This window comes from Apus apus, chromosome 4 (assembly GCF_020740795.1).
Source record: "Apus apus isolate bApuApu2 chromosome 4, bApuApu2.pri.cur, whole genome shotgun sequence".
NCBI lineage: Eukaryota > Metazoa > Chordata > Aves > Apodiformes > Apodidae > Apus > Apus apus.
Window position 1 is genome coordinate 77,354,006 of NC_067285.1, and position 13,337 is coordinate 77,367,342.

At 37.4% G+C, this 13,337-nt stretch overlaps 1 protein-coding gene across 1 annotated transcript in view; it reads left to right on the forward strand.

The window, feature by feature from the left end:
* GALNTL6 (polypeptide N-acetylgalactosaminyltransferase like 6) overlaps positions 1–13,337 on the forward strand; it is a 461,920-nt gene that overhangs the window by 402,621 nt on the left and 45,962 nt on the right. The window contains exon 7 of the mRNA XM_051619401.1: positions 6,858–6,975. Within this exon, the coding sequence (XP_051475361.1) occupies positions 6,858–6,975 (118 nt within the window). The remainder of the gene's footprint in view (positions 1–6,857; positions 6,976–13,337) is intronic.

Consider the following 13,337-nt stretch of genomic DNA (forward strand, 5'->3'; position numbering starts at 1 on the left):
GTTGGTGACTAGTTCACCTCTCCTGTTTAATAGTGGGCCAATATTATTCCTCTTTTCCTGCGTGTTGTTAACATATCTGAAGAACCCTTTCTTGAAGTTTGTGACATCTTTGGCCAATTTCAGCTAAAGCTGAGCTTTTGCTTTCCTAACTGCTACATCTCTGTATACCCTGCCAATGCCCTTGTAATTTCAACAGGTACATTTCCCTTTTGGTTCTGAGCAGACCCAGAAGCTCAAAGAGCTTGGAGCTTTCTTTGTAGCTGACTCTCTGCAGCTTATTTTCTGGCTATCCATTGGAGAAGAATAGGGTTTTATCTTACTACTTCCAAACAAAAGTCTAGTTAAAAAAATGAAATGTATTTTTTTAGGGCCTTGGGAGTTAATTTTAAGTAATACAACTTGGCTGCTACATGTTCCAGCACAATAATGGTTTGAACTGATAGGTTACATGAAAACTAAGCTGGATACTTTTTTCTTTCTTTTTCATACTTAAAAGCATATTTGCTTAAATGCTAAACGTTTACACTTCCAAGCTTCAATTGAGTGAGACATGTCTAATGCCACTTACACAGGTTTCATATAATGGAACTAACTAGCCATAGTCTCCAACAGTCACTATGGAAGAATGTAAATTTTTACCAGAACTTTTTGAACTCTGAGGTTCATGAAAAATATGCCACCTTTGGCATCAAAATAAAGCCTTGTTGCAATTTCAGTAGAGCAACTTTTAATTATGTGGCGATGCAGGGTGCAAAAGCACAAGTCAAAGTCAATTGGCTCTGACTGCCATTTTGCATAATAGGGCCTTCTATGCTGGGAAGAAGCGGAGAGTCAGGAGAAGTTTGTGGGACTTTGTCACAGCCTGTCACAAACAGCTACTGTCACTAGTGGGTACTGTTGTGTACATACCCGCTCTTCTGCTACATTAGCATTTCACAGGTTTGAGTTGTCCAGGAAGGACGTTACTTGAAGTTAAAATATAATGGAACTCTGCTAAGCCTGAACGTGATTCTGCTCTGGAAAAGGGTTATTTTGTTGTAGGCATTTACTAGAATTTAAATGGAACTGCTTAAAAAGCAAGATACTTATTGCACTGTTAGTCATTTTGTGCCAGCCTATGGATGAGGGATCTCTTAGGTTGAGTGGTTTAGAGATTATTTGGGGGAAAATAATCAGGAAAACATTTAGCACAGAAATAAACATGGGTGAAATATTACTGCTATGCCTCTTAAAGGACAGATATCTCATAGTTTAGTTATCACTTTAAAATAGTGATTGGATGCCAGGGAGTAGAAATATATGAAATATGTATGCATATACATAGGTATTTATTGATTTATTGTATGTAAGGTGGAGACTGTGCATCTCTATTAAATCTGTCAACATATGATCGATTTTGCAAAAAAAACCCCTCATTAGAAAGATACAGCACAGAAGAATTAACATAAGAAAATCCTAACTGCTTAAGAATGACAATAAAATTATACAGCAGTTTAGTAAGTGAATACAGATTACTGAAAGCAACTGGATATGTAGAAGGAGTCTGCACAGTGGGATGCAGCTCTACAAATTAGAATTTGTGTGAGTAGCTTCAGTTTGCTTTGTGAAAATCGCTGGGGTACCTTACCATAAGTACTTCAAACTTCAGAGTTACATACATTGACAGAGGAAAAAAATGAGCTGGCAGGTTACAGCGTACTGTGGTGACAGCCTTGAATGTACAGTGAAATGACTCCTGGGGTGGAGAAAGTTTTTTATGGGGAGCAAATCAGCTTTAAGACAGACCCTTTCCTTAGTTGATCTGCCATATATTTTAAGATACTGTTTCTAGACCCTCTAAGAAAGTAATGATGTGGACATCAGGAATGCAGTGGTTTGCAAAACCTGTGTCACCATTTGGTACACACAGAGGCACAAATTCATCAAGGGAGAAAGTTGTTCAGAATACTGAACACTTGTTCTTGAGGAAAAAAAGAAAGAGTAAATCCCATAGGCTGGTGTCACAGATAAAAATTTTACTTTTCAAATGTTGATGATTTTATAAACATGGAGATTACTCATGTTATTAGAATGGATAAAAGATAAAACAAAGCAGTGCCTTACGGAAATATCAAATGCAAAAAAGTTCAATACATTTCAAAATACATTTCAAAGTATATATATATAAAGGTGGTTAAAGGGTTAAGTATACAGAAGATTCCAGTTTTTATCTTACTTCTTGAAAAATTCAGTAAGTCTGATCGTATTGATTCCAGCTACATCAACATTTTTTTCGTATAGAATCTGTCCCTCAGTTTATCTTTAGCTGGAGCAAACTTTTAAGTTCATATTTTTGTCATCTATTTTATTAATCTATGTTACTTCCTCGCCATTCAATCAACTCATCTTAATTTCACTCTCTTGTACTTCTGCATTCACTTCATTTCATACAAGTGACCAAGTCTGTCTCTAACATTATACATACATAGATTTTAATTTTTAGTTTTATTAAAATATTTTATTATCTAGCATTAGTGTCAGCTTCTGCTGTTTGCTTTAGGAAGCTTTGGTGCAGTACCAGGAATCACTGCAGAGAGCACCAGAAGCAGTAATCACTGAAACAAGGTATTTTAATTTATTCGCTCTTCTGAGGTGCGTTCGTGTTGTATCACTAGGGTACAGGAGCACACTCCTTGATTAGCAAGACATTGAAATTCACAATAAAAAGTGCACAAGCTCAACTTCAAGGTACACTCAGTAGGTCACCAGTCATTTCTGGAGCTGTCACTGTGTCAGCAGCAACACAGTGCCCTTCCTCCTCAACTGTCACATCCATGATTCCACAAAGTCAACAGGACCCAGTGCCGACTCTGTGTGTGCTGACATGTACTCCAGTTTTTGTACTGCATGCCAGTTGCTTTGGCACTGAAGGTCAGTTTGTCTAACTCATCCTGCATGAGGTGGACGGATCTTTTCAGCATTCATCTGTTTCTGTTCAATAGTTCAGCACAGAGCCTTTAATCCGTCTGGGTGATAGACAGATGCATAGTGTAATGTGCCATTCACTGGGTATGATTATAATGACCAAATTTCAGCTGTTCCAGGCAGATGATCCCTATCAGCCCTTTCCAAAGTTCCTCAGTATGCAGCAGCATCATCTCAGTTCAACAGTGATCAATGCACAGTGTAGTATTTATGTTGAACAATAGATCACACAAATCTGTGTTCACCTCCTGACTTGTGACAGTAAATAGACGTGTCATCGGGCATCTTCCAGTTTCCACATCAGTGTACCTACTGCACACATCATCTAGCACAGGTGCTTTCCTAAGTGTCTTTCTTCATGCTATCAAAGCTCCTCTTTTCTTTTCACATCTTCATGAATCCTTTAGGTGCAATTTATATATCAGTCTGGCAATGCAGTGATTCCAAACCCTGCTATGCATTTTGTTTGTTTGCAATATACCACACTGACTTCTAATGTAAGTAACTTCACACTTCTTTTAAGTCTGTGTCAGTCTTTCTCTTACCTTGAAAACTCATAGATTATCTCTTTTCTTCCTCTGCTTGTAAATTATGAGAATTTACAAAATTCTTCTCTGTCTTGTGTTGGGGTGGTTTATTTCTTTTGCAGTATTACTCAATCAAACTTTTTTTCCATCTCAGCACAAGGATCTGTGATTTCTTGGGCCATTTTTGGATCAGCTGACTTTTACTTGCAATTTTGTTCTTCTGGGTATAGTCACTGTGTCTGTGCAGTACTTCTCATATGGAAGGTTTTTAGAATTATTTTTAAGTTTAGCAACCTTAGCTTTTTCAGCTTTTCTGATGTTTTGGGAGTCTGTCCTTTTAAGTTTTTCACTATAAGGATTTTACAGCTTTCCAATGTAATTACTCAAGTTTAATTGTTAAGTGTCTGAATAGGATGTTTCATGAAAAATTGCTTCTACAAACATAGCTTTGTACTTGACATTTCTGTTTGGAAGCCATTAAACAAGATTAATTCTTCTCTTTTGGTCTCAGAGCAGTTCTTATCTGTGTGAGTGATCCTATTGACTACAAAAGGACTTTTCGTATCAGTCATGATTGTAGGACTGGACTTTTATCTCCCTATTTTTGAGACAGTTTAAGGCCTGTTCAGCAACAGATGCAAGTATCCTGTGCCAAGTGGTCAGGTTCACACAGCTTATTGCTCATCCCACTCCAATGAAAACCAAAAAGGTGTCTTCTCCATCACCCTTCCTGCAAAACAAAAAATGTCAGAACAACTTGTGAAATAAAACAAAAGGATGGAGCAACATTACATGAAATATCTTTTTTCTTTCTTTTTCTTTTTTTAAAATAAGTGCAAGAAGCATTAGTTTTCTGCTGTTCCAGTCATTGTTTGGTAGTTTTGCTAATTGTAATAAAATTCTGAACTCTCATGAACTAATGTCTAAATAATAAAGGGTTTCTTTACTCAGTATTACGACTGGAAAAATCTACAAATAAGTTATAAAGTGGCTTTTGGAAGTACCTGCCAATTATTTTGCAATTTGAAGTCTTTGATTTTTCCATCTTCCATATGATTCACTTGCAGGAATTCTTCCTTTTGATAAGCCCTCCACTGTGTCAAAAGAAATGCTCAGGAAAGATGTACCTAAGAGAATTATAGAAAAGTTGCATTTTCCCAGTGATTTCTGAGACTTCATTTCTTCTGCCAGTAAAGATTCAGTTACAAGCATTCTCCATGCAAGTCCATCTTTATAAAAGGATATTACGTTTTGATTATTTACAACTTCGAGTCACAAAGGACATGTTGAAATTAGATTTACTTTGATAGGAATTGAAAATGTATTGTAGTAGTCCAAATCCCAAGGGGAATGTTCCTAATAAAGTCTCCATTTAATGTATTCATATGTGGAAAGAACAGTCAATATTTGAGGTATGAAATGTCAATAGAAGTAAAAAAGTATTACATTCAGTGTATGTTACAGTGAATGGCCTTGCCAGTTAGGATATTGCAGCTTTGTTTCACAAAGTTTCTCTGTGCTGTTAAAAGTATAATCTCTAAAGGAAAATAGAATTAGTCTGTTAAAACAGGCCTCCCTAGTTGTTAAAACAGGGAGTTTAATGTAAGATATAATCTTACATTTATGTACATTTTAAAAACTATCTTATAAAAGTGAAAAGTAAAATATCTGTAATGTTTTTCGTTACCATGAATGCAATTGAGAGGATCATGTTCTAACATCGATTCATGTGGGGATTCACTGGTATCCTAGTGGTGGCAGAGGCCACTCAGCTGTCTCCTTGCTATTTTACCTTTTCCCCTGGCTTAGCCAAAAAATAACTATAAAAAAATTTAAGGCAGAGAAAATGTGGCAGAATTATGTTCCTTTAACTTGTTGTTAACTCTTTAATAAAATTCTAACTTATGCATTGATTCCTGTGATACCTACCAGTCCTGAATTCACTGCCAAATCCTAAATCAGTCACAAAGGGTGAAGCTTTTATTTGCCAATCAGTTCTTCAGGGGTGGTAGCACCTGCTTCCATAGCTCCAAACAAGCCACCAATAGTAATTCAGAATAAAAATGCCTCAAGATGGGATGATTTTCCCTCAGGGGCTGCAGTGTTACAAAGCATATGGCATAGGATCTGGTTTCATGTCTGTTCTCCGATAAGGAAGCACTGCCTGGAAGCCATCCAGGTGTCTCTTACACAGGCAGAGTTACATGTCTTTTGCTGACCAGGCATCATCAGGAAGGCACTGCTTCTAGCGTCTTGCTCTAAAACTCATTATATGAGTGTTCACCTGCATTGATTGAACAGGTGGATTGGACTTTTTTCAGCCTGTTGACTCCTCACTGTTAAGTGAAGATCCCTTTTATCCCCCTTCCACCACAATTTCAGGCAATCAGTGAGCAACATTTAAATCCTGAGATCTGACATTGTATTTACTGCATTAGAAACATGATGTTCTCGGTAGTGAAAAAAAACCACAACAAAACAAAACAACCAAAACAAAACACACACAAACAAACAACACCACCACAAAAAAAAAACACCAAACAAATAAAACAGGCAACAAAGAAAACCCACATTGTTTCCAGTTAAAAAGTCCTGCTTATACATTTAAAATGTACTTCTCATTAATATTCTCTAACACTAGGTTTAAATATCTCATTTGTTTTCTGTATTGTCTGTGGAAAAGGCTGAGATCATTCAAGTAAATTCCACATTTATTCATGGAATAAATGGAAACACATGAAACCTAGCAAATTATTTGCCAATGAATTAAATTACCACTGTGAGACAAAGTTCAGGAGTTTTAAATGGTGCTGTAGAACTGCAGATGTTTAACTCCCAACAGCTACTCTGCAGCCATCTGCCATCACCTTTCTACCTTTCTCTAGCCAGCCTCTATGACACTGAAATGAACTGAAAACTTTTACGAACTTTGATATGTGAATTACTTCACATGGAATAAGGAGACTACCTTAACACTTCGGCAGGTTCCCCAAGTCCCTTTCTTCTTGTTCCATGGGTTTATGTAATAATTCATTGGGTTTTTTTAAACTGGTGTTTGTGCATGACTGTCTGTCATGCTCTATAGCTATCTACATGTCTATCACATTGCTTGTTTCTCATCTAGAGTCCGTTTAAGCTGAAGAAAAGTAAATGTTGGCTGTTTACAGTACAAACCTTTGTCAGTGCCTTCCATAGCTTTGCAATTGTTGAAGCCAGACCACCTACATTCACACACACACAGAAGCCCACACACACATGGTTCAAACATCTTCATTATTGCTTGTCCCTGTACATTGCTAATCTTCTCAGTTTTTTAAAGCATGGCATGATTCCTGTCGTTCATAGCTTCTTTTATTCATCCTTCAGGTCTCCTGTAATGGCTGGGGGTCTTTTTGCTGTTAACCGGAAATGGTTTTGGGAGCTGGGAGGCTATGATCCAGGATTAGAAATATGGGGAGGAGAGCAGTATGAAATCTCCTTTAAGGTAAGTCATCGAGTCACCTTATACAATACTTCCTTGTTTAGAACAAGACTCAGTAATTTCTTATCTAATTTGTGAGTATTATGCTTTCATTAATACTGGCTTTTATCTTTTAATTAAAATTAATTTAGAACAAAACTACTTTTTCCTTTTAGGAGTTTCCACTAATTTAACATAGAACTATGCCATAAACTATGCTCCAGAAGCCACACAAAAATCACACTGAGTGTGGGTCCCTCTGAAAATCTGGTAGCTTACCACCATCAAAGAACAAAATTCTGTCTTGTTCCTTTTGTTATGTCTTCTCTACTTACCTTCTCTCAGACGCTGCATGCTCAAGTGTTCAGCCTGGCTCGATAAGCCAAGAGAGAACTAATTGAGGAAAAAAGAAAACTATAGTTTTCTGCCTAGATCAACAAGTTCAGTCATCTCTTGGGGTAGGCTCCCCTGGAGTCAGCTCAGGGAAATTAGTGGAAATGGAAAGAGAAAGTCCTAGGAAGAAGGACTCCTTTCACTGGCAGTGAATCACTAGATCAGCTCAGCTGCTATGAGCTGTTATCTACTAGCCAAATGTTCAAAATCAGATTATTTTTTCATTGCATTTGAATAATTGTAGTGATGAAATATATGGGGAGTTTTCAAGCACTCAGGTTATGTACAACCAGCCATGGTTTATCCTCTATGTCAACATGTGTATTCATTTCAAATCAAATCAGTTACTTGGCTTTCACATGTCATGTTGAACATCTTGTTACTTTCCACATGTAAAAATCGGTATTTGCGTTAGTTTGATGGAGACTAACATGTCTAATTTTGAAAACTTAGTTTTATTATGTTCCAGTATACCCAAAGACTTAAGAACTCTACATCCAAAGATTTTCAATTATTTGGTAGAATTTCATGACATAGATGAATTGAGTCAAGCATATTTGGATAAAGCTTGGAACTGAAATTAGAATTCACATTTAGCTTCAGGATCTTTCCAACCTACTTCCAAACTCTGATAGTGTAAAGCCCAGTAAATAAATTTAGTATGTCAGCCGTGACTAATAGCATACATCTTGCTACATCTGAGCTTCGACAGTGATTAAAACAACAGAGCTGAGGCCATTTTGTTGAACAAAACATGTAGTGTGACCCGACACTGGACTGCCACGCTGTCTTTACAGGAGTTATCAAGAACAGCAAAATGGTTTATATTAACTGTGCTACTCTCCTGTTTCTCTAAATCATTTTTATACCCCAGCAAACTAAAACAGGAAGGCAGGGGAAATAGTGTATTTAAAATACATTGATTTACCTTCTTTCCATTTAGGTTGTTTCAGAGGCAAATGTAAGTTGTCACTAGTAGCTGTCACAATGGTCTGTGACAGGTCACCCAAGATTTTATTATCCCATTTCAAATATGCCTTTTATTCATCATCACAAAGAATATACTTGTAATGCTCTCCAGTCTTTGTACAGAAACCATGGTAACAGCACTGGAAATTGAGACACTAGATTGTCCCAGTGTGTTTTGTTCAAGTCATAGATTTATTTTTTTTTGGAGGCAGCTGTGTCACACTGGATCTCATTTCAGTCATCTCTCCTGCTTCATCTCATTAGTATATACTAACCTTAGGGATACTGTCCTTTTTTATTAGGTTAAAATAAGGAAAAATACTCTTTAGATAACAGATACAAGTTTATTATATCAGAATCACCAATGTCAGCTTGGGAAAGGTTTCTGCTTCACCAGTTTCTCCTGTAGCTGTAGATTCAGTATCTCAAAAGTTACTTAAATGAAGACAAGTTCACAAGACAGTTTAATTTATCAGCTTTATTAACAAAACTTGGGAAGATGGTAGACTTACCATCTCTCTGCTATCCACACAGTCAATGAAGAAGCTAGGCGACCAGCCTGATTCAGTTTCCTTGGCTGCTCGAGTGGGTCTGAAACTACATCTTACCTTTCCCCAGAGTGTCCACATCAATGGCCTGTGGAAGTGTGATAGGATGGGTGCCCTGTCTGCTCAAGGGAGTCACTAATAATAGCAAAGCCAGGCTGGGAAGCTTGGAAGGAAAGTATCTCACCGGCTCTTTCCCTAAATGTGACCTTGGGTGAGAGAAATCAGGCTTCAGTGCAGAGCAGAGTCCTAACCAAAAATCTTTTCCAGGTTGCATTATCTCATTACACAGGGACAGAAGGTGAGTGGTGAGAGCAAAAATATACATTTGTGTTCAAAAGAAAAAGAAAGATACTACAGAGAGTGAATCTGCAGTGAAGCTAAAATTTACTGCAGTGTAATTAATTAAGTTTCTCCAAAATACAGTACACTTTATAATGTTTCTGTGACATTTGGAATTGTGCCGTAGCGGGAAAGGAAACTTGCTCAAGCTTCAGGCATGACTGTTCCAGGTACTGAGTTGTCAAGAGCACAGAGAAACAGGCTTAAAAAAAAAAAAAAAAAAGCTGCTGCTGCTTAAAAATTTACTTGACCTTTATTTCCTCACCTAAAAATATCAGCATATTTCTCCTTTGTTCTTCTCTTGCTTGCTAACATTGCTGCAGAAGACAGCAGCAGATGTAGCACAGGGTGCCATGCAGGTTAGCTGCTGTTTCCAAATCAGAGCACACGCATGCATCAATGGATGGTGAGGCAGCCACAACCTATGTCTCAAAATATGGCCTCATTATTAAATCATTTCTTAGATTATTTTTTACATAAGAAATAATGTGCAGCATTTTATTTTTTTGGCAGCATAACCTTGGGATCAATTTTTTAATTAAGACAATGTCATACCTTGCTGATGATACTGTTCAGCATGTGCTAGACTTGTGAAAGCCGGCAGAGTGCTGGAACTGTCCTGATTAATAGTGTCTCTTTTCAATAACCAGGGAAGCCACTATTTAGGAAATTCTAAATTTAAATCTGTTAGAAAGGCAGTTTATGTAGTAATCTTCAAAATATAGAGCAGTGAAAGATAACAATTTCCTGTGTTTGCTGAACATCCTTTACACTGGTTGTTTCTTAGGCATCGTAAATCATACCTTAACAAAAATGCTAAAGTTGATCCCTAGCCTCTTTGGAGCTAGTCACCTATATCTAAAGTTGTTTTGTCCTTACCCATTCCAACACATCTTCCAGATTCTCTTCATCCGTGTTTTTCAACACACACTTCCAAGTTCATTAATCCTTTCTTTATCATCATCATCCTAATGGATTCCTTACAATGCTAGCAAGCTTGGCAGGAGGTAGGGAGTGGGAAAGCATTACCACTTGCAGTTGTATTCTAGATGAAGAAACGACAAACATGGAATATTGCCAGTTTTCTCCACATTTTAGAGGTGCCAGTGAATACTGTTGAAATATCCATGATCATCCTTTTCCAGTTTACACAGTAGAGTTTTAATATCCCTGATAGGAGATCTCACTGCACTGCAAGTAAGTGGCTTTGCTGTTTGTGAACCCATTGGTTGCAGATTTGCAGTCAGTGATCTTATTTCTCAATCTTGTACATAATTTACTGTATGTTTATGTTCCTGTTACAAACACACCCGCTCCACTGCTCAAAACCCATAGGTCTTTTAGTGGAGTCATTATGGTTACAGTATAGCATATGGATTGGAGTCTCCTTCTCACATGCACATTATTTACATTTATAGGCTGGATCACTCACAAACTAGACAGATAAGGCAGGAAAAAAGAACTTATAAGAGTAAGCAGAATTCAATTTTAAAGACAAAGAAAGGATGTGAAAATTGGGTGATTCACCCAAAATTCCACAAGATCTGTAGAGCAGAGCCAAAAAAAAACGCATCTATGACATTGTAGCACCAGTCAGGAACAAGTCTATATAACCTCAGCATATTCTCTTGTAAAGTTTGTGTTAATGCTTGCCTTTTGCTTTCAACCATCCCTATAAAGTGTTTTGCAACATTCTGTTGGAAGGAGCTATATGAATATGAATTGTGATGTAGTATATAGTTTACACATAAGCTACACTTCTTTTGATCTTTCGAAGCTAAACTTTTGCATTGTTTTGATTCCATCTTTGGTTTTAATACCTCAGCTGCAGACCAGATTCATTGCTTTCATAAGAGGGAGGCATTAGCAAGCTTGAGAGTTTCATTGCTTGCTTCTCAGCTAAACGGAGAGGCATCAGTGTTGTGATATCATTTTGCCAAATGTCTCACACCGCCTGAATTCCTGTCATGGTACACTGGAGATCTGTGGTATTTAACACAGAAGTCACACTCCAATTTCTTTCATTCAGTGCAGGTGACATAAAAATGCACATTTGCAAGACAAAGTTGCCAGGATTGATCTTCCCAGGAAAATACAAAAAATACCTCTAAAATAATTCTGAAGCTGAAACATAAACAGGAACAGCTGCTAAATGTCCTTCAAGGCAGTCCAAGATTCATTTCAATTACTCTGCACAGCGCACCTCAGGTGCAGCACAGCATTTTCAAGTTTTATATCTATCAAATATAAGCCTAACATAAATTGTTATTTCCTCCCACTAGTTATTGCCTCAGTGTATCTGTCATGGGTTTTTTTCTAATTTATTTTCTCTTTTTTTATATATATGCAATAAATGTCTACTTCAGCTCTCACTGTCTAAGTTAAAGTAACACTGGCCTATATATATATATATGTATATTTCTGCTTTCTTGTATCTTAAATTTGTTCAGTGGCTGACCTTTGCCTGAGTCAAACTGCTATGCAGTCCACTCTTCAAATGCATAAGAAACCTCAGTTAATCACTGTAATATCTTGTCTGGCCTTTGAAATAACACCTACATTTAAAAAACAAGAACAAATAGTAAATATGTATTTACACTTTCGTTGGCTCACTGGGATGTTTGAAGACAGCCACAGAGATGAGACTTACACTAAAAAAAAAGAGGTACAAATTACCTAACATACAAATAAAGTACTGGCAGAAAGGTGAATAGCTTTAATTTTTTAAAATCATAGCACTATGCACCTTATTGAAACTACCATTTTTATTATTTTCAGTGTGTTTATGAACAATGTGTTTCAGTGATTTGGGTGACATGGGATTAAACAGGTGAGGATTTCAAGGTTGTATTTAAGAAGCAAGTTTTGTAAAATGTTTTTGAAAATAAGATCATTATCATGTTTACATGGCATACCAAGACTGCTCTGAGCTGCAATGAGCTATTTTGTCATGGAAGAGGAGCACTCATTTGAGTCTCCACTTCCAACTCTTTTCCAACCCACCAGTAAATATCATCCCTGAGAAGGACTGTGCTCACGAGCAGACCAGATGAGATATCCTCACCACAGAAATAGGAACTGAAATGCTCTTCATTCTGTCAACATACGTGCTTCAGCAGAGTGAAGCCTAGGACTGCTGCCTTTATTACCCTGTGCCACTAATATGCAAAATTTGTCTCTTCTGAGAAGCTAGCTTTCACCAGAATGACCTGCCCAGAGTTCCTGTGCCTTTAGTTAAGAGTTAACTAACACTGGGAGGTGGTAAGTATCAGCTTCCCAGTGAGCTCTCAGATGTACCTGACTGCACCCAGGCGTCCATGGAATTTTAGGACAAAGCCAAGCATGTAATCTTGCCCCACCTTTGATGGTTTCAAACCTTCCTTAACCATTTACACTACTGTAGGTATGTTTATCCCGTAATGTGCTGTAGATCCTCAAATATTTCGTTGTCAGGTGTCAGCTGGAAGCCACAGCTAACAGCTAAGGGACTGTAAGGGCTAATGCACATGTTACCCATAAGAAGCAGCTTCCTGAATGACCTGGCAACTCAAGTCTTCACCCTGAAGTATTTTTATTCTCTTTTCACAGACTTTTCACAGCACAGTCACTCAGGGGCTAAATTCCAGTGTGCTACCTTCAGCAAGCATTTTAAAGTCATGGCTCAAGCACCAAGTTATCCCATATTGCAGTGTTTAGCATCTGCATGTTCAGATTACTAAAATTTAGTCCTAAGCTCACAGCCACACTTCCAGGACCAAGCAGATATACCCACTGTAAAACAAACAGGCAAGCACAGCAGAAGAGGCCAAATTTGCCCATTTTCACTGTTGTTTTAAATGAATGTAATTAATCATTTTGTTTTCCTGTGATTTCAGAAAAAGCCAGTAGCTACAGCCAGCTGGTGGGCAAGACAAAAGAGACAGAATGAGAAATGTATAATAAAAAAAGTGTAGAGATGCACATTGTTGTTCTCTGTGGGCTTCAGGCAGAATGTCAAGTATTTGTGATCACATCAGATTGCCTGAAACCTTTTTTTAAGGGTCTGGTTGCTGTTTTTTTTAATTCAGAGCATATCAGCTGTAGATTAATTCCTTTCTGTATGGAAATTGCTGGTGAAACTTTCAGTTATCTATGTTC